The sequence below is a fragment of the Vitis vinifera genome, chromosome 7 (genome assembly GCF_030704535.1).
Source record: "Vitis vinifera cultivar Pinot Noir 40024 chromosome 7, ASM3070453v1".
Taxonomy (NCBI): Eukaryota; Viridiplantae; Streptophyta; class Magnoliopsida; order Vitales; family Vitaceae; genus Vitis; species Vitis vinifera.
The window spans coordinates 830853-853340 of NC_081811.1; the positions used below are offsets into that span (position 1 = coordinate 830853).

Below are 22488 nucleotides of genomic sequence, written 5' to 3' on the forward strand. Positions count from 1 at the left end.
AGATCACCCAATGAGACACATTGTTTCATTCCCATGGGATATTATGATGCATGTATTGAGTATTCATGTTGTTAGCAACTTCCATCAATAGTAACCCAATCCGTAAAGATATATGATTACATTAAGGTCTCATTCATAGGTTAAAGTCTCTTATTAAATTTAATACAAACTCAATATCCTCTCAAGGTTAAAAGTTTATGCAATATAGTAGCTTAGTAAATCATGACAACCTGAGAGTCATACATTATGATTCACCGTAAGTCATGTTCAATGTGTAATCCCATACACACTAGTGCACTCTCCATGAGAAACTCATCTTGATGGTCAAGGCATCCTTCCAATTAGGAGATTGTGTACTACAATCTCTACCAGATTGCCCAAATCCATGAACCAACTATGAACTCCTTATTATCTTACAAAGAACTCATGACATATATTTTTTATGCAACTCCTAATGCATTCAAGCCTTGTACAATCCAAGTGATATGAGTTTGAATAATCAAATCAATATTGATGCAAACGATGAATAAAAAAGTGAAAACTTGTGTTTAACTTTGTTACATCATATCTTACTTTTAAGGATTCTATCCCAACATATTTCACTCCAGAATGAATAAGTAAAAGGATTTTTAATGCTCACACTCCTAGAACAAAGATGGCTAACAATACAAAGTGAAACTATGATGGAATTCAATGATGCACTAAAAGCATTTGTAAGTTTGGATTTAATGTACTTAAATGAAGAGTTTTTAAAAGACAGGATATAATTATTTTTTCAAATTAATGCAATAAAGCTCTTCAATTTATATAGAACAATCTTAAACACCTAAAACAATAAAAAATTGTCCTCGACCAATTGATTAGTTGTTGAAGCATTTAATGGATCGTAGGTGACCATTAGTCTTTTTAAGGTCCGATCAAGCCTCGATTAGTCGAGCCAAAGGCTCTGCCAACATCAACAAGCTACTGGAAAAATAGAGAAGATTTTTAAGCAAGTTTGATTGGTTCTCAATTGGGAAAGCCTAATCAATTGAACTGTTTCCCTAATCAATTCAACTAGTTCAGGGTCCTCTTGACCAGTTAAGCAAAAACCAACCTAAAAAGCTTCTAAACTAAATCCTAATATTCCAATAGTTTGAGAAATTCATTTTAAAACTTTTATATGATATTTTTGAAAGAATTTAGCCTAAGATTTTGAGGTAAAAAGCAAATTAATCCATTTTAAAGATAAAAACCTTTTGAAGCTTAGGTATGGATGATATAAAGAATCTTTGAAATGCATGAAAAATAAATATGTTTAACCTTGATGGCATCGATGGAAACCATCTTAGAGTATTTTCCGAAGCACTTAGGTGGTGTTTGTTTTTTTGGCTTTTTGCTGAAAACTATTTAGTTTTAGAATTTAGGTTGTTTGTTTTTTACTTTTTCATGACTTATTATAAACTTTTTACTAAATAGAAAAAGCCAGAATATGTGACTTTTTCTAAATAGAAAAAATAACACAATGGTTTTTTTTACTTTTTAATACTTAATAGAAATAAAATACTACAAAAACAAACAATCTAATATTTAATACTATTAAGTATTAAGGTTCTATTTAGAATTAAGTAAAAAAACAAACACCCCCTTAGTTTTCAAAGGATCCAAAACTTCATGCTTTTAGAGTATTTTCTTAGTAATTGAGCTTTCTTTGGAAATTCTTCTAATCTTGAAAACTTCACTTGATGGAAACCATTGGTGAACTTAACATTTGTTTTGTAATTATCAAAACTCAATTAGGAAAACCCTTACACAAATATAAAATGTGTGTATATATATATATAGTCATTTTAAATATTTACATGTAGGTTTTATAAGAAATGACTATTTTAACAAAAAAAAAATGAAAATATTTTTATAAAAAAAAAGGCCAAAAAATATGGAGCGTTGAATTTCCAAGTTTGAAACACACAAACAAAAACCAAGTTTGAAAACATGTTTATACACTTTCTTTTTCTAGAAAATTAAGTCAAAAAATGAAAATGTCAATTTAGTGTTATCAGAATTTTCTCAAAAGTTGAAAACAAAGAAATGAACATGCCAATAATATAAAAAGAATTTTAATATGGTAAATATAAAAGAAATATGAATACAAATAAAATAATTAGATCAAAAATAATATATCATTTTAAATACTATTTATGTATTATGTTTTATTTCTTAGATTATACTTATTATAAATGGGCATATTGTTGTATTAAAAAAATTATATTAGTTTAATTTATTAAATATTTTATTATATTATTTTAAAATAACAATAAAGTAAAGATATAATAATAATAATAATAAAAAATACAATTCAATAATATATATATATATATATATATATATATAAATATGCAATAATATTATTCTTTAGAATAATATCTATGCATATCATATGAAGTTTTGACTATATTTATTAATTTTCAGTTTTTTTTACTTAATCAAAATTATATATATATATATATAATCAAATATGCAATAATATTATTCTTTAGAATAATATCTATGTATATTATATGAATTTTTTACTATATTTATTAATTTTCAATTTTTTTTACTTAATCAAAATTTTATAATTTTTATTTTTTAAGAACCCATTATCAAATACATTTAAAAAAAATAAAAATTAGAAAATAAAAACTATTTTCAGAAAAAAGAAAATAGGAGGTAAAATTAAACACGTTTTTCAAACTAATGGCAATCTAAATGTTAAAAAAATACAATTTCCCTAAATCATCCTCATTTTTTCTTAAGACCTAAAATTAGGATGCACATTTCTCCCTTATGTAGTTAATTTGTACTTCAATAGAATGGAAATCAATTAAAAATGATAAGTAATAATGCAATTTTTTTTCAATTAAAATTTTCTGAAAAAAAAAACAATTAAAGTAACAAAACAAGCAAATAATAAAGCAAGAAAATAAAGAATAAAGAGAAGAAAAAAACGAACTCTTTTTATAATGGTTCGATAATCCACCTACGTCTACTTTTCTTCATCTTCTAACCAAGTGAGGGTTTTAGTTATCACTAAGTTTTTAAAGCCAAAAGTCTTCAACCTTCTTACACTTGCATTCATCAGTTCCAATGGATATTACAATCCTTTCAAGTTTTTTACCAACTTAAGTCGATTTTACTAGGAATCCTGGATTGCTCTGTTTCCTAGCCTTAGAACCTATACGTGCATGCATCTATCTTAGGCTTCTATGGATTTAACATAGTAGAAAATTATAGTTATAAAAACCAGAACAGATATTAGATCTAAATGTTAAAATTCTTACCTGCAATTTGAATGTTCCTAGATAATTTCCAAGCTTATAAAAATGTTGAAAAATGTCGTAGCAATCGTCTCCTCCGTGTTCTTCCACTCAATCTCTCCTCACATGGGTCTAAGCACAAGAAAATTGTGGGTTTTTCTCTTTTTCCTTGATATTGACTAAGATTTCTCATTGGTAACTTTTTGGAAAACAAAAATGGCAAAAGTTTAAATTCTTAACCCCTAAAGGGGTTTATATAGGGCTCCTTATGAACTTAAGTGACTTGAGCCTAAACTGGGTGTGGGTCACCTAATCCATTCCATTTAGGTCCTAATTGATTAATTAGTCTCATTAGGCTCCAATTAATAAATTAGTCTCATTAAATTTTAATTAATTAATTAGTTCAATCCAAAAAGTTAATATAAAATCTAGTAAAACCTTATATTTTTACCAAAATGCATTTATGCACATTTATGAATCAAAAACTCAAATCCCTTAAATAAAATATGTCTTTATGAATTAGGAGCTCGAGCAGGTATCGTTGGGACTCATAGGAAAATATCGATTTCCTTATAATCTAATTCTAAAGCTAACTCAATACTACACTAAAGAGAATCAATTTCACTCCTATATCCTATGAAATTACAAGTTAAAACTTAGAGGGGTGTTTAGTAAAACTTAATACTTATTACTTACTGACTTAAGTTAACTTTAAGTTAAATTATACTTAAGTTGTTAACTTTAAGTTAAATTATACTTAAGTTATTAATTTAAAATTTATTACTTATTCTTACTTTAAGTATTAAGGTTGTTTGATAAAATTAACTTAAAACATATTTTAAATTATCAAATTAACATATTTATCATCATAAATTATAACTAAGGAAAAAGAGGGTTGTAATAGTGAAGGTTGTGGAATAGCAAAGGAAATTGTGGAGATAATTAGGGCAAATGAAAGTAAAAAAACTAAAATGAAGACGTGAACTTAAAAATAAGGTAATTGTTTTTACTTAATACTTAAAGATGTTTTTGACTTTAAATCATATCATTAAGTTATTTTACCAAACATACTTAATTTACTTAATAACTTAAATTAAGTTATTAAGTTGGTTTACTAAACACTTAGTAGGTCTGTAACTTATTATATATTGTATGCAAACTCCCCATGAATTGAAGTCTATAATCTAATAAGGTAGTTCTACTAACCCATCAAGATTACTTCTTTAATCATTGACTTATAGATTGTCATATTATGTGGTCAATTGATATACTCTAACTCATAAAAAGCATATATCAAATTCTACTTAAGGAATTAATATGATTACAAATTTCATAATCATATGTCTTTTAGATCACTCAATGAGACACATTATCTCATTCCCATAGGATATTATTGTACATGTATTGAGCAAGTTTGACTGGTCCTCAATTGGGAAAGTCTAACCAATTAAATTGAATTCCTAATCAAATCGATCGATTCAAGGTATCCTTGACCAATTAAGCTAAAACCAACCTAAAAAGCTTCTAAACTAAATCCTAATTTTCCAATAGTTTGAGCAATTTATTTTAAAACTTTTATATGATATTTTTTAAAGAATTTAGCATAAGATTTTGAGGTAAAAAGCAAATTCATCCATTTTAAAGATAAAAACCTTTATAAGCTTAGGTATGGATGATTTAAAGAATCTTTGAAATGCATGAAAAATAAATATGTTTAACCCTAATTGCATCTATAAGAACCATCTTAGAGTATTTTCCTAAGCACTTAGTCTTCAAGGGATCCAAAACTCCATGCTTTTAGTGTATTTTCACAGTGATTGAGCTTTCTTTGAAAATTCTTCTAAATTTGAGAACTTCACTTGATTTAAATCATTTGTAAGTTTAACCTTTATTTTGTAATCATCAAAACTCAATGAGAAAAACCCTAATGCTAATATAAAGTGTGTATATATCATTTACCATTTCAAATATGTACATGTAAATTTTAAAAGAAAATTTTATTTTAACAAGAAAAAATAATGGTATTTTTATTATAAAAAAAAAAAAAAAGCCAAAAAATATGGAGCATTAAATTTCCAAGTTTGAAACACGAACAAAGACCAAGTTTGAAAATATGTTTATACACTTCCTTTTTCTAGAAACTTAAGTCAAAAAATGAAAATATCAATTCATTGTTATCAGAATTTTCTCAAAAGTTGAAAACACATAATTGAATAGACCAATAATATAAAAAGAATATTAATATGATAAATATAAAAGAAACATGAATATAAATAAAATAATTAGATAAGAAATAATATATCATTTTAAATACTATTTATCTATTATGTTTTATTTATTAGATTATACTTATTATAAATGGGCATATTGTTGTATTAAAAAATTATATTATTTTAAAATAAAAATAAAGTAAAGAACATAATAAAAATAATATATATATATATAAATATGCACTAACATTATTCTTTAGAATAATATGTATGCATATTATATAAAGTTTTACTATATTTATTAATTTTCAGTATTTTTTGCTTAATCATAATTCATAATTTTTATTTTTTAAAAACCACTTTCATTTTTTTTAATTAAACACATTAAAAAAAACTTTAAATAGAGAAAAAAACTATTTTCAGAAATAAGAAAATAGAAGGTAAAATTAGAAAATGTTTTTCAAATTAATGATAATCTAAATATTAAAAAATATATTTTCCCTAAATCATCCTCATCTTTTCTTAAGATCTAAATATAGAAAGATAATTTTTCTTGAAATTTTTTCTTCTCACTATTTTTCAAAAATCAAACATAATCTTAATGTTAAAATTGTTGAACAAAATTGATCAAAGAAATTTAAGGAAAATTATTTGGATTTGATAATCATTTGTAGTCTACATATTAAAACAAGAATCTTGATATAATATTTTCAAAATTTTCCAATTATATTGGAAGTGTATAAAATCAAACAACCTGCATAGTACATACTATTTTAAGAACTACACAAACCAACATAGCCTCTTAGTTCCAAACCATGGGAGCTAGGCATCTGAACCACCCTGATGCCCAATAATTCTTCAACACTGATTTTCTCACTGGGCTATGGAATCGCAGAAAAGTCATCTATATAAATATACAGTCCCACTAAGCCTTGCCGATAGGGCAGGATACCCCATAGCCCTAGGCTCCCCACTGCCCTCTATTGTGAGTGTTAGGCAGCTTGGGTCCCTACCTTCAAATTGGCTTCCCTCCATAGGTGTTACCAAAGGAACATACACATGCATTTTAGGGTTATTTTATACATGGGAATATTCCCACAAATGGCATGAAAAAATCCCAGTGAGGGTCCCCTCAACATGTGTCCTTCACCAAGGATGAAGACATAATGAATCCCTTAGAAAAAGGTTTGGAGAATCAAATCTGATAGGATACTAATGTTAAACAGGGTGTAGGGAGCTTTTCTAACAGGAAGAAGAGATGTGTCAAGGCAAGCTTCAACCAACCCATCAAAGGAAACAGAAGATGATTCTATAATTTCTTCAAAAAAGTAAGAAAAGAAGTATCAACATTTCTACCTACTTTAACATCAAGATAGCTTTATTAGAGGACATAATATACATTACAGGTTTAAATTCTATGAATTTAATTAAGCTTTTAAGAATATTAGTTATCCAACATGGTATCAAGGATTTCATGTGATCAAAGTTCATGCAACTTAGAAAATATCGATTCATTCTTACTAGAAGAACAAAAAATAACAACAATTTTACACATATAATCTTAGCATAATTTGTGGATTTTCGTACTAATGAATGATATGATTAAATATCTTTTTAGAAAGGAATATAATTTCATTTGTTGAATTTTAAATGGTCACGGTCTAAAATCGTGAGTAAATAATAAATGTTGTACTTTTAATGAGACCGCGAACAATGTGATTATCATAATAGCAAGACAAATAAATTTAGAAAAATGTATGAACAAAATGTAAATCCTTCAATATTTAGAAAAAAAAAAATTACATGTTATACCAACCATTCGAAGAGGCAATTAAAAAAAAAAACCATTAATTTTTCACATTAACTTCTATTTATTTTAACCTCAAAGAGAATATACCATGCTAAAGGGTTTATAAAAATAGATTTTAATAAATTGATTTCTTATTTAATCTTTCAATTTCTAAAAATACCTATTATATATTTGCAAGCTCTTTTGATGTTTTCTTAATAGATATTGAGATTCATGAACCCTATTATACATTTGCAAGCCCAATCCCATATGATGATTCCAATGAATAAAAAAAATTATCCTCAAACTCATTATTTTGAAGTGATTAAACTACACATCAAGAAGCTAGGTTTATAATATTGAAGGCCACAGAGATTCAAGTGCTTTTTTTTTCCTTCCTTTTTTTTTTTTTCTTTTGTCCCTTTTACTAGTTTTATATTCTTGTATGGTTGATGCCAGGATTAAAGTATGTGTCACAAAGGCAAGAAAAATGGTAATAAATAATACCAAAAAATGGGAATGTAAAGAGATCTCTACAGACATGAGGAGAAGAGATAAGATGAGATCTCAAAAGCACCAATCAGGATTAGAGATGATTTCTGTCACTTAAAACCCTAACAATGACATCTTCTTGTTGTTAAGATTCCCTGTCAAAACTTGACACACAGAAAAATAAAATAAAAAAAGGGCAACAGAAGAATATTAATACTTGAGAAATTAATAGGAGGAATTATACTGTGAAAACATAGGGAGAGAAGAGCAAATTGTGGGTACCCAGATGAGCAGAAATCAAGTTGTAAGGAAATGATCATGAACAAACCTTAATATGGGGGGGTTTTGAGAAACCCTAATGAGCAAGGTGGAATAGGGTTTTATGATAATTAGGGTTTTTCGTGACCCCATCAACAGGTGAGGCTACCACATGATCTGATCTTTCCTTGACTTGTATAGGGAAGTTGAGATCATGCTGGCAGCTTCAACTGCTACTGGTGCACGTAAAGCAAGTAAGCCCACAGAGAGAGAGAGAGAGAGAGAGAGAGAGAGAGAGAGGGAGAGAGAGAGTTTCATCTGCTCTATCATAATATGCATTGATGCAAGAGAAGAAGAGAGGGGAGGGGGTATAAATAGAGGCCAAGAAGATGTCATCTGCTTTTGTTTAAAGTCTTCTTGGCCATTTTATTATTGCTTTAGGGACTGAAAAAGCTTAAGCAACATAATAAATTATACAAGGGGAAGAGAGAGAGAGAAAGAAGTGGTCCAATGAGAGACAAATTCAATATTATCGAACCCAGGCCACCACCATGCAGACAAGCTTGTGAGAGTTTCTAAAACTTCCCCAGAGACTTTATTAACTTTAGGTGAGAGGCCACTCTCATCCATCTGTGTCTCTCATGAACCCAAAAGTGGTGTAATACACTGGGAGTTCATAGGGGGACCATTTCAGTGGCTTCTTAGATGTAGGACTAAGGAAAGCAAGGCATCTCTCTCTCTCTTTCTCTCTCTCTCCCTCCCTGAATTTGCTCAGTTATAATAGCTTTTCAATTTGTTTATAAACAAGAAAATGCCATTTGTTGGAATCTGGCTGTGCTATATCTAATGGGTGTCAGCTACACATAAAAAGTAGTTTGTAATGACTCTACTGTGAATTAAGAAATGCTTGGGAGTCTAATCCTAAAGTGAAACATTCTTGTAGAGGCAATTAAGAAAATGATATATTCTTCTAAAAAGCTATTATGATTTTGACATCCTGTTCTCTTTTCTCTTGTTTGGATCCCTTTGGTAGGTTTCTGCAGACGGAACCAATAGATGCATGCAGAGTCATCCCCATTTCCCTGTATCCAAAAAGTAGAAAAGATTGTATTTTAACCAAAAGTTTCCCAACAATTTGGCTTCAATGGGCTACTCTTAATCATCCCATACATCATCATAGCTTCATAATTTTACACATTTTTTAATACCCCACCTGCTTTTTCTTTCCCATTTAATATTCACATCGTTGGAAAAGCCAATAAAAGTACAATTATTTCACTTCATTTGTGGGCAAATGTGGCATTGCAGAATGGTGGTTGTGTTTTTAAATTCATCATAAGATAAGACTTTTCTCTTCCACCTTCATTAGTTGGTAAAGAGTGATATTTAAATTTTATAACTTTTTATTTTTTATTTTTTGTTTCTCTAAGTGAAGAAAATGCATATAAATGTCCATGATCCCACAAATAATTCTATATATTTCAAGTAATCATCCGATTTAAAAATAATTTGGAAAATATTTCGTATTTCTTGTGAGTAAACTCTAATAAAAGAGTTCTACTTAAAACAAATAAGCACATCCGATCTAATAGAAGTATTTTATCGTTTCTAGACTAATACCGATTCAACCCATTTCATGAATTAGATTTTTTATTTTATACATAATTCAAATTAATGATAAGCTCCATCTTAATAAGGCCTTTCATCAAGTCAAGATCTTCTTAATGGGGTGTTTTATCATATCAACTACTCAAGAGATCATAGGTTTTTCCCTTGTTGCCCAGCAATAACCTTGGAAATAGAACCCTTAATTTTTTATTTCCATAAGACTAAATTTTTTTAAATATATCTTCATTGCTTTTGAAATGAGCCTACTGATAGCTACTTTGTTGTGTAAGATCATCTTTAAGATTCCACTTTATCATTATTGTTATTCTTTTGTGTAGACTTCAATTATTACCATCTCTATTATTTCCCCTTTCTTTTCTATATTGGTTCCATCATGGTTGTAAAACAAAGTAATCATTAATCCATTTTCATCTTATATATATATATATTAAAGTTTGTTATGATTTGTTAGTACAATTCCATCCCAACATGCTTTTTATTTAGTTGAGAGGAGTATAATTGAGTTTAACTGAAATTAGTATTGACTTGTATAATGGGTTTAATAAATAAATAATTTTTTTTAATTAATTTGTATAATACGAATATGACCTAAATTGACCAATTTAATAATCTCGCTAATTAACCTAATTAAAACTTTAAAATATTTAATTCATATTTGATTCACTTTAAATTTATTTTTAAATGAAAAAATCAATTAAAACATAAACATATTTGATGAGTTAAAAGACTTGATTATTAAATAGAATAATCTGATTATTAAATTAATTAAATGGGTTAAATATGTTACATGATGTGATACATGTTTAATAGTTGAATACTATTTGGATTGATGTTTTTTATACTACTATTATTCATGTCAAATTTGGGTTATCCTATGTTGCAAAATACCTAAGTTTTAACATAAGATAAATACGACTCATTAACACAAATTGTTAACCTTACTTTATACTTTATAAACTCTTATAATAGGAGTCTACTTTATAAGATATATTCCTCTTGCAGGTATGAAATAACATCGTTGTTATGATATCATGTCTACATGAGATCGCAAGATCTACTAAAAAACTCGATCAAACTTTCACATCGAGATGTAATCGTTTGCGATGAATTGCTTTTTCTTATATTGCTTACACCAGATTTAAAAGAATTTTTTATAATTTTAAAATACACTTATGTTATTAAAATAAAATAAAAGTTCACTATATACATAATGCCGAAAACGCAACCAATGTCAAACTCTAAATGATGTAGTGGTTATACACAAAAGAAGGGGGCTTTTCAACAAATGAAAATCAATCCATGTGTGCTCAACAAATCTTCTCTTTATTTTGTCTTACAAGATCCATTTGAAGCAAAAAGAAACCCAGATCATATGAAAGACCCACCATGAATTAATGAAGTAGTTAGCAGACTGCTAAGACATAATTAAGGCAAATCAATTAACTGTACATGAAGTAGACAGCAAGAGGGGGCATTTTGGAAACAAAGTCTTGATTATTTTGATACTGTTCATACTTCATGATGCAATGAATGAGGCTAACAACTCAGATCCCAAAAAATAAACTGTGGGCTAATGTGACTTTTGCCTACCCATATGTTTCTCATTCCACTTTTCCAAGAAGAAGGTGGTGAGATATCAACTATTGGCTACTCCATTATTTATGGGAAGTTATTATATGATTAATATTAGGTTTATTCATTAATTAATAGTTTATATATATATATATATGAAAGGTCCTACATTTGTCTAACAAAATTTGTGCATCATAATTACCATTATTTCTAATAAAAATATTTCTAAAATACATTTTCAAAAGTAAAATTCAATCACACCACACCAATCACTTCTACTACTATTAAATGCAACAATTATTTCTAACTCTACTACCATTAAACACTATCCCACACATTCCTAAAACTTAACTATAAAAGCCTTGAGTTAATAGCTATCCTTAATGTTAAATTACAACTTTTCTAAAATCTTAAATATGCACGTTATAATCTTAACCTATCAATTTTTCTAAAAGCTTAAATATCCGAACCCACAATCATCAAGTGGATTTAACTTACAATTAGGGTTACTTAACCCAAAAATTTGTTAATAAGAATGAATATAAGTTGGGGGGCATATTTTATTGGGGAATCATGATAAAGAAATTAAGAATGAATATAAATATTCAAAACACAGCCTTACGTATATACAAATGCTTGGGGAAGAGAAAGGTCAACAACATTCATGAAAGGTCATACATATGGGTGATAGGTGTTGCTGTGGTTGCAGGTCGTCCCTCAGCAGTTTTGAGACCCCGTGAAGGCAAGTATCTCCCCCACTTTCCTTCACCCCCCCACCACTTTATCTGAAAACAACATTACCCCAACATGTGATCTCGAGGAGACTCATTATGTCCTTTAGCTGGATTTGATTTTTCCTTTTAGAAACAACAAGGGACTTGTTTTGCAAGAATATGGCATAATACATAAAACCATTGAAAAATTCACTAACAAATGAAAAAACATGTGGATTTCAATGCTTCAACAACTTTAAACTTTTGAAATCTGAACCATTCAAAATGTACGAAACTTGGATTACACCCATGACATAATGAAACTTATTGATAATCCCCAGGTAAAGGAAAAAAAAGTATCTTTCAAAAGTATCTTTCAAGAGATTCGAGTTACACCCATGACAAAATCTAACACTAATAATAGCTTGTGGATGAGCCCTAAGCATTGGATAAAAGTAGCTTTTAATAGTGTGTTCACACCCTAAACCCATTTTTAGGGTTAATCAATTGACAGGAAAACCATGCAGACACGTGAAAATATAAATTAAAAAAATAGTAATTTAGCCGTCCCCAGTATCGTTAATAGACGTGATTACAAAATTAATGGAATAATAAGAAAATCATATGGTTTTGAAAATAGGACCATCCCTTCCCTCAGACCCATGATGAGTACAGCTTTCTGATTAATTCGTTACATTGAAACTGCTGACATTGGACCGTTTGAGATAGACATTACACTTTTCAGCCTTTTCACTTTTGATGAATTTAGATTGCATATAGAGACAAGAACCAGAACCATCTGCTCTCAACCACACTATTTACTTGCCACAAATGGCTTGTTTTGCTAGATTTCATGGTATATATACATATTCTGAGAAAGTTGAAACATGCCATATCATCAAATGCAGGACAAGAAATGATGTTTTTCTGCTTCGAGTATAAAGGGAAATCCAGTGACCCATCAGGGTTATGTTACAATGTTCGTTTAGAGTACTACCCAGCAGCTGATGATTGCTGAACAGCACAGTGGTGGCAAGAGATGAAAACCTAGAGGTTGAAAACACCAAGAAACTGAGGAATCCATCTGGGGTTTTTCATTGCACTGCAGCTTCCTTCCAAACAAGCATATACATACAGGCATATATTTCACATGGGGAATCAGTACTATTTGATTCCAAGATTCATGTAGGCAGAAATTAATAGCAATCATGGGAAAACCGTTAGATGGGCAACACAAAAACAAAGTAATAATATTAAAAAAAAAAAGGTTAGAAATTAACAGACTAGGTAAGGAGCTTAGGGCAAGGAATATACTCACAGTGATTGTTCTATTGCTTTCTTGTTCTTGTTTATCCTGTTTTGCTTTGAGAATTGAATGATGTTTGGAATTTTCTGGGGCCTCAAGAAGGAAGGAGTGAGGCTGTCAGGGCATGACCTAGCTAGGGTTAGCTCTGATCTCTCTCTTTCTCTGTATCCCTAGCCAAAGCTAGATCATGCTGGCAGCTTCACTTATTCCCTTGGAGACTCTGTTGCAACTTGACAAAGATTATTAGGTCAACTTCTTGGGCATATGATGTTATGATAAGGGAGAAACCCTAGATGGTTATTCATCATGAGAGTGATGAACCTAAAAGCACCTTCAGTTACAGAAGAAAAGGGTCTTCATGCACTCAGATGGAGCAAGAAAATACAAGAAAAACTCAGATGTGCTCACATGGCGAGACAGCGTGTAGGAGAAAGCCATCAGAGGCATAACTTTTGCAAGAGAAAATGAACAGAATCATTGTGATAAACTAAAGAACTACCCTTTCGTCTTAGAATTGCCCTCTAAAGTACCAATACCCTCAAAACAAGGCAAATCATAGGTTAGAGAGCCCAGTTTGGTGAAACTGCATATAGATCAATATACAGAAGGAGAGAAAAAGAGAAGATAATATGAAAACCCTAATGGAAAAGGAAAACTCAGGAAGAAAAAAAACCATCCATTTATGAGGAAAGAAACCCTAAGAACATGAGAGAGGTTGATAATGATGATGGTGGTGGATTTAGAGAACCCATTGGAGATTGTGATATTTATAGGAGATTTAGGGACAGATGTGAAAGAAGCTGATAAAGAGAAGCGTAAAGAGACACAACCCACATTGGAAAACAGTGAAATAAAGAGGAAGCAGCATGTGGGCAGCTAAGAGAGAAAGAGACAGTGAGTGGTGTGAACACAGCTCAGAAGGCTATAGGGGTGTAGATGTATCATCTAGGCTCATAGAGTTATTTACACGGGGGCTTAGGGTCACAGGTGGTGGAAATATAGGGCGGCATGGCAGAGGAGTGTGGGGGGTTGCTCTCAAATCTCACGGGACATAGAGAGAAAAGACAGGCATTGAAAGAGAGAGAGAGAGAGAGAGAGAGAGAGAGAGAGGGAGGTATAGTAGTCATAGTAGAGTTGTAGTAGTAGTGGTAGGAGATGAGTAGATAGAGAGCAAGTAGTGCCGTACTATATTGCAAATGACTGTTCATGCTCGGCAGAAGTGTGGACTGTGGACTCTGTGGACTGCAATTATTGGGTTCAAGTGTTGAACAAATGTTTAAAATATCGATGTTTTCAAACACTTTGGAAGACTTTGAGAGATATGATACGATACCCTCCAATAAAGTTCCTAATAAATAATACCTAAATATACAACAAAAACTTTAGAAATTGTATGTCAAACTGCATTTACATACATTAATCCATGGTCCATACTCATATGCAATCTCCCTGTCCTTCCCACTCTCTCTCTCTCTCCCTCGCTCTCTCTCTCCTTCTGTAGCATGGTTCAATTTCAGTTGTCAATTCATGTTCCAAGTGATTTTAATGCTTCTTCCCTTCCATCGAGACCACCACCACTGCAACTAAATGGGCTGTCATGGTCTGCAAGACTCAAAATCTTCCTTTTCTCTTTTTCTTTTTTTCTTCCTCTTCTTTTTGAAATGAGGGGGGAGGCTCGTGAATGAGAGAGAGAGTGAAGACAAAACTGAATATAAAAAAGGACCCAAAGATCAGACTGGCGTTGGAGTAATATTGGGCAGGTGTTGAGAAGTCATTGGTTTGATCACAACAGAGTCAATAGTTTTCAATCACTTCTTTGACCTGCCATCCTTCCTACTTGCCTATATACCCTCCAATTCCATCCCTGTTGGAACCCTAGTCTAAATTCATCTGTTAACAGAGCTACTCTATACATCTTATCAATTAAATAAATTCTTAAAAAAAATATAAAAAAAATCCCATCTCCCAAGTAATTTCCACCAATCCCATAACCAATAAATAGGTGGCTTGTCAACCATTGTACACCTGTATTCTCTCACTGGTATTGTTTAGAATATTCTCCATCAACTTACTACAAGAAACTCAACTTCGTTCTTATAAGAGCCATTGGGGCTGATAAGGACCCTTTCTGGGAAAAGCTTCTTTACTATTTGTTTAAAGGTATTTCTCATCAAGTGATTTTTTAAAAGAAACACTTACCATATTCTAATTCAAAAATCACTTAAAAGTGTTTTTTAAAAGCATTTTCAAAACTTTATCAAATGTGTAATTTTAAGAGGAAATTTAAAGAGTTTCTAACCTTTCAAGAATGAAAAATCCTCTCCAAGCCAACTCTAAATTTAATGGGATTATATAAAAAATTAAAATAAATAAAATAAGTTTAAGGTATGATATAAAAATAATTAAATTATTTTTTCTTTTCTTTCTCTTCAAATTTTTTGGAAATCAAAACATTGCCTAGAACACCACTCATTCCTAGTGACCTCTTCAAGACCCTTGAGGGAGATGGATGAACATAAAGTCAGTGAGCTTGATCAGTCTTCAAAGGATAATGTTAGATGTTTCAAATAAATACCTTCAAATTTTTTTAAAAAAATTAAAAAATAAAATTAATGGCAAAGTACATGGGGTTGGGTTGCATGGTTATTGTCGGAGATGAAATGGTTACAGGTGTCAAGAGGAGGAAAGGAGTGCCCCTACCTTATCAAAACTGAAGGAGAAGAAGGGGTAAGTGTGGGCCTAGAAGTGTGACAAGGAACAATGAGGGATGGCTACTCTCTCTGCTTTTTCCCCTCTGCCTGCAGATCAGACCCTGTCGCTGTTATTTTATCATCACTCATCATCTTGTGTGCCTGTAAAAGTTGGTTTTGGGCAATAACTTCGAATCTGCTCATTTTGCCTGCAGATAGGCCTATTTTTCTTCATTCAATCTTTTCTCAACCTCCCTTCATTTGGACATAGTAGATAGTTGCGTGGAGAATTTCTTTGATGGGTATTGCATCATAGAGAAAAATGTTGTTTGTGATGTGATATATCAGAAGAAGGAAAACGCCAAGGCCCCCAATACCTATCATATTGTACTCCAAATCTAAATCATTAATATTTTTAGTTAAATTCGGAAAATTGTAAAGAAATAAAATGAAACTTAGATACCAATAAATAAGACTAGGGCCAAAATTCTAGGTTATTGAATATATCAAAAATATAATCCAAAGTATATGATGAAATCTAAATCGTTAGATTAACGAATAAATATATAAGATCAAAATATTAAAAAAATAAAATTAAAATACAAAGCAATGGAATCGAACTTAAATATAAAATAATGTAACCTAATATATATTACTGAATCAATACTACAATGTGTCCACAAGGTCATTTGCGATTGAACATCACTTTTCTTTTTCCCATGCCATAAAATAACCCATATGAAAATGGAAGGCATTCAAATTCAAATTCAAATTCAAGTTCAAATCTAGAAGGGTAATTGCGAGAGAGGAGGAGGGGTTCAAAGTTGAATTTGAGGAAAGCCTCTCCCCCATGGACCAGGGTTTTGCAGCAAAAATGAATGGAGGAGTAGAGTAGAGTAGAGTAGAGTGATAGAGTCATAGGGGTGTGGTCCAATGCTTTCCCCGGATATATTAGGAGTAGGATCCTGTGGTACAAACTTTTGAAGAAGACAGAGAAACCTTTTCATTACTCTTGGGATGCTAATAAAATTGTAACATTAACTCATCCACAAAAACAGCCATGAGCCACCCACCCCAGGTAAATGAGCAGAGCCACAGAACTCAGCTCAGCTGCAACCCTCATTTATTATCTTCTCTCTGGATTGGTTTTACCTTTTCTCAATTCCCAGGGTTGACTTTAAGAGATATAAACAGAGAGAGAGAGAGAGAGAGAGAGAGAGAGAGAATTTGCTTATATTCCATGCCTCAGGGGTGATATATATATATATATATATATAAAGGTAATGATCAGGTACTAATCTTAGTTGTTCATATTTTAATTCAGATATAGTTTATTTATGCCTAAGTTTCACTTACATGTAATTAAGTTTCATTTCTTTTTCCTTTTTTACAGTCTTATTTTTTAGTCCAAATTTGGGATTTAAATTTTACCAGTCTCACACTGACTGCAGTCCTTGCTTTGAAACCATTGTTTTGTTTTATTTTGCTCTTTTCACTTTCTCCTCTTTTTTATTTTTTTATTTTTTGGCCCTTCGATGTTTTGCAGGCCACCCCAGTTTGAGTACTAGTACTAATAATAGGACATGAACAAAAGCAATTTCCAAAAACAAACCCTTGCTTAACTTGTTTCAAATTTCAATGATATAGAATTTTTTTTTTCAATTTTAAAAACACATACTGAAAATTGTTTTGAAATTTTGTTCAAAAAATAAGGATATTTTCAAAAATAAATTTAAGATACTTCCGGAATGTTTTTTGTATAGTGTTTTGAAAAACAATACAAAACATAAAGAATAAGTTAGAAATTTTTGCAGTGTACATAAATGTTTAGTAACTTCACAAGGATAATAGATCAAGAAAACCGTTCTTCATATTTAAGTTCTCAAACAAAATTTTGTTTAAGTCTCAAAATTCAGACACTAGTGTTGTCACCTCGCGTATCATGTGGGCCGCGTTGCTGCTAGATGGATGGACACGCGATTCTCAACACACAAGAGGTTCTTGATTCAGTGGTTGTACCTGCAAAAAGGCATCCGGACAGGGTGTCCGGATGCACCCTCCGATGATGTTGTTAGCCATGGTAAGAGAATCAGATATATGAGGCAGTTGGCCTTTTACTAGGTATCAAGAGGTTACCAGGAGATCATCCCTTTCTTCTTCATGTGAAGTCATATATATCCAGCTTCAGGGGTACTGTTCCTCTCATTAATGGTGAGGAGATATTTTCTGTTGTGATGATGACAATAGGTGTTAGTAGGAGCACTATCATCCTACGAATGGCTGTCAGAGACCATGGTAGGTGATGCGGCTGTCAGAGATCGTGGGAAGTGATTATGTAGAATGATCGTGGGAAGTGACTTGCTGTCACTTCCTCTTGTCTTCTCATTCTGCAGGTGATGGGATGTGGGCCATGGCTGCTTGCTGTGATTGCGTGTAAGACTCGCTTTACTTTAATTGACCATCCAGACGATTTATATCCGGATGGATCATGCTGATTATCCGGATGTGTTGTGGAGACTATCCGGGTGTCTACGCTCTGCCAGCGTCGTTTGCTCTTCCTTGGGTAGGAGAAGCTGAAACGTCGTTTGCCTTTCCTTGAGGGGTTCCGGATAGGATAGCCGCACCATGCATATCTTTAGGAGAATCCGGATGATGATGGTCCGGATAATGATGATCCGGCTGATAGCACGTGCCACGCGTCACCATGAGCTGCGTGCCACGTGTTTCCCAAGGGGAGGGTCCCTACAACTAGAACTAAACAAATGTGAAAAAATTAAACTTTATTTTAATACTTGGCCATCATGAATCAACTAGTAATCTGGTTTGAATTAAATAATATAAGAACTGACAAGAACCAGTATTGTTTCATATACTTACCTCTCTGGCTTTTCATTTATGAGTTTTTACTTCTGAATTCCATTGGCAGCTTCTTCCTTGAATGCAGAATTTGTTCTTTAGCTACAAGACAACATAAAACAATTTTCAACTGCTCTGTCCTTTGTGAGAGTCGAACACTTGAAGATCACTTGAAGAGAAGGAACAAGAACCGAGGAGTTGAATCCAAAGTCCCAAGCAAGTCTTTGCGTTGAAAAACAGATTATATGCATGAATAGGAAGCTAAATGTCACGAATATAGCACCAATGCAGCACTTAGACAAGACACTTGAAGTTATCGAGTTAGCCTTCCTCTTGGACATAAAGCCAACTAAATTCCTTGGAGAGATGCTCCTTTCCCCCATGGTCTGCCCACATGCACTAATTTTGTATGGCAGGGTGGGAGACTTCAACTGAAACCATAGCTCTTGCAACTTGGGGGTTCTTTGTCATACAAACATCTTGATCATTATTCTTAATTGTCACCAGACATCTCCACATGAACAAACCCCACCCTTGAAATGATGAAATCTGTTGGCATCCCTCATGACAAGTTCTCGTTCAAAGAATTTTGAGATTAACTTACAGAAGTTATGGCAATCGCCACAGACACGAAGATTCTTTGTGATTCTAAGACTGGCGCCCTCAGGAGTTGTGAGCATACCATACGCGATCGCCAGCCGTTCACTGTGGCCATAAAGCATCTGAACCTTCTCTTCTTCCTTGGCATTGTGAAGAACAAACTTGGTCTGAGCTACATAGCCTCCCTCCTTTGCCAACTTCTCAGTGATTTGAGATAATTTTGAATAAATCTCATAGGACTGTGGATGAGACTTGTCCCTTGCCATGAATGTATGGACCTTGTTTCCAACTTCAATCCAACTACATCCAGGATTCTTCTTCAATCCACTGGCTTTCATTCTCATTCTCACTTCTTCTACATCTTTCCATCTTCGTTCTGCAGCATACACATTTGATACCAGCACGTAATTTCCCGGATTCTCTGGATCCATCTCAAGGAGCTTCTGAGCTGCAATTTCACCCAATTCTTTGTTTGAGTGAATCTGGCAAGCCCCAAGCAAAGCACACCAGACCTCAGCAGTAGGCTCAACCTCCATGCCCTTCACAAACTGGTATGCCTCTTCTAAGTGATTTGCCCGTCCAAGAAGATCAACCAGACAAACATAATGCTCTGGCCATGGCTCCAATTGATACTCATATTTCATACTTTCCAGGAATCTTCTACCTTCATTCATCAATCCTGAATGGCTGCACGCGTAAAGAACTGCCACAAAGGCAATATGATCAGGAGCAATGCTTTCATCCTCCATCCTTCTGAACAAATCAATGGCTGCCCTACCACAGCCATGCATTCCATATGCATTGATCATACTAGTCCACAGAACCAAGTCTTTATTTCTGATAAAATTGAACACATTACGCGATTTCTCCAGAGTTCCACAGCGGGCATACATGTCCACAAGCGTGCTCGCAAGAGACCCCTCTAAGACGAAGCCTTTCCTGATCAAAAAACCATGAATCTCTTTTCCTTTCTTCAATGCAGACAAACTAGCAGCTGCAGAGAGTATGCTTACCAGTGAAATCGAATCAGGTTCAACCCCAGTTTCTTTCATCAGGTGGAAAAGTTCAAGAGCTTCATTTGCAAGTCCATTATGGACATAACAAGATATCATGCTAGTCCAAGATACCACATCTTTAAATTCAATCAGTTCAAACATTCGAGCCGCATAATCTACATTCCCACACTCTCCATATACATCCACAATCCCATTCTGCAGCACGAGGTCTGATAGACCCTTCCTGATGATGTAGCTATGAATTTCTTTCACAGAGGAAATGAGTTTCAACCCACTGCAAGCCAGCAGGATGCTGCTAATCATCATCACATCAAGATCAATACCTTCCAACTGTACTTCCCTGAACAATTCTAAGGCTCTTGAGTGACTACCATTCTGAGCATGGCCAGCAATGATCGTTGTCCAAGAAACAACGTCTTTATCAGGCATCTTATCAAAAATACAATCCATATATTTCATTGAACAAAATTTTGCATACATGTCTACAAGTGAGTTTCCAACCTGCAAATCCGAGTCTAACCCATTTTTCATTGCGTAAGCATGAATTTGCATTCCATTAAGTGTGTTTCCTGATCGAGCAGATGCTGCTATGATGCTTATGACGGCAACCAGGTCAGGCTTCTGACCTGCATCCCTCATCTCATGGTAGAATTGCAGAGCTTCGTGGTAAAGACCATTTTGGACAAAACCAGAGAGCATTGAATTCCATGATATAGTATCCCAATCATCCATATTATAAAAGATGTTTGCAGCTTCACCCATTTTGCCAAATCTTGCATACATTGCAATCAAAGCATTGGCCACGAAAACATTGATATAGTAACTAGATTTGAGGACAGTGGCATGGATGAACATACCTTGTTTAATGAAGGAAGAGTCTTCACAGGCTTGAAGAGCAGCAACAAAAGTATAGGTGTTGGGAGCCAGACTAGCCTTCTGCATTTCTCCGAACAGTCTCAATGCCTCAATGGACTGGCCATTTGAAGAATATGCAGAAATCATCGAATTCCAGGATACAACATCCTCTTTTTCCGGCATTCTATCAAACAACTGCCTTGCCCCATTAAGATCATTGCACTTTGTGTACATACCCACTATTGAATTGGCAACAAACACAATTGAAACATATCCTTCTTTGATTGCTAAACCATGAACTTCAGCCCCACAGCGGCGATCTTTAAGCAGACCACATGCTTTAAGAATACAGGGAAAGGTACAAGCATCAAGAGGAATTCCAGAAACCCGCATTTCTCGATACAATTCAAGGGAGCCTAATGGTTCTCCGTTTGTAACATAAGCACCAATCATGGCATTCCATGTGAAAATAGTTTTATGAGGCATTCCATCAAACAACTTCTCAGCATCCACAAGACATCCACACTTACCATACATAAACACAAGCCTAGTACTCAGAAACACAGAATTGAACAAAGCATTAGAGGTTATCATATGGGCATGAACTTGCTGTCCTTCTGACAAAGCTTTCTTGCTTCCACAGAGCTCGAGAACTGATGAATAAGCCTCATCCAGAGAAAACTGAGATGGGCTTTGGTTCGCAAACAGATCGGTAAGCGATTGAAAAGCTTCATTGACGCTCCCACGTTTGCAAATCTCTCTGAGAGAAGGAGTTTCAACGGGTTTTAGAGGGAATTTGGAGATTTTGAGAGGTGGGTTTTGATGGATTTTCTTCAGGACTGGGTGGCAGTTCAAATAAAAGGATGGAATTGGCGCAGCCATTACATAGTAGCGAAGGCGCATGGGCAGTGTAATGGCCTTGTTCTTGATATCCTGCGCTACTGTTCATATATATATATATATATTTGTCTGGTTCTGCCTTCCGTCTCCGGGACCCTCCTTCGGCTCCTACTCGCGGATATCAAGATCCGGTATCCCGTTGGTTTTTCAGTCAAGTCAAGAACACACGCTTCAACTTGCACCTACGCTAATCAGTTACTTGCTAACTTGCCTTCGTGTCTTGCTACTATACACCCACTTGATATCAATCGACCCATCAGCCCTCTCGTTCCGACAACCTTTCGGGTCGGTACAGTCAGTAGGTGTAGTTAGACGTACATATAT

The 22488-nt window shown here is 33.1% G+C and overlaps 1 protein-coding gene, 1 long non-coding RNA gene and 2 other non-coding genes across 5 annotated transcripts; all 4 read right to left on the reverse strand.

Annotated features, from left to right (window-relative positions):
• Positions 1–8175: 8175 nt before the first annotated feature.
• Positions 8176–8266, reverse strand: MIR167C (microRNA MIR167c). Its single transcript, NR_127763.1, has one exon. It is a non-coding gene; the product is annotated as a microRNA MIR167c (primary transcript).
• Positions 8267–12741: 4475 nt separating this feature from the next.
• Positions 12742–15008, reverse strand: LOC132254053 (uncharacterized). The gene is made up of 2 exons (XR_009465977.1): positions 13260–15008; positions 12742–13053 (listed from the first exon to the last, which is right to left on the reverse strand). It is a non-coding gene; the product is annotated as an uncharacterized LOC132254053 (long non-coding RNA).
• MIR167D (microRNA MIR167d) lies at positions 13345–13459 on the reverse strand. The gene has a single exon (NR_127764.1). It is a non-coding gene; the product is annotated as a microRNA MIR167d (primary transcript).
• Positions 15009–18702: 3694 nt separating the features above from the next.
• LOC100853812 (pentatricopeptide repeat-containing protein At3g63370, chloroplastic) lies at positions 18703–22484 on the reverse strand. Of its 2 annotated transcripts, XM_010647832.3 has the most exons (2): positions 20911–22484; positions 18703–20784 (listed from the first exon to the last, which is right to left on the reverse strand). In XM_010647832.3, exons 1-2 carry the CDS (start codon positions 22165–22167, stop codon positions 19294–19296), a joined length of 2748 nt encoding a protein of 915 aa, XP_010646134.1. In that variant the 5' UTR covers positions 22168–22484; the 3' UTR covers positions 18703–19293. The 2 variants fall into 2 exon arrangements, with proteins under 2 accessions (XP_010646134.1, XP_010646133.1); XM_010647831.3 differs by having other exon boundaries at positions 18703–22484.
• Between the last annotated feature and the right edge of the window lie 4 nt (positions 22485–22488).

Bases quoted from the DNA above. Each gene is read 5' to 3' on its own strand.
- LOC100853812 (XM_010647831.3), bottom strand. From the start codon at position 22,167: ATGCGCCTTCGCTACTATGTAATGGCTGCGCCAATTCCATCCTTTTAT.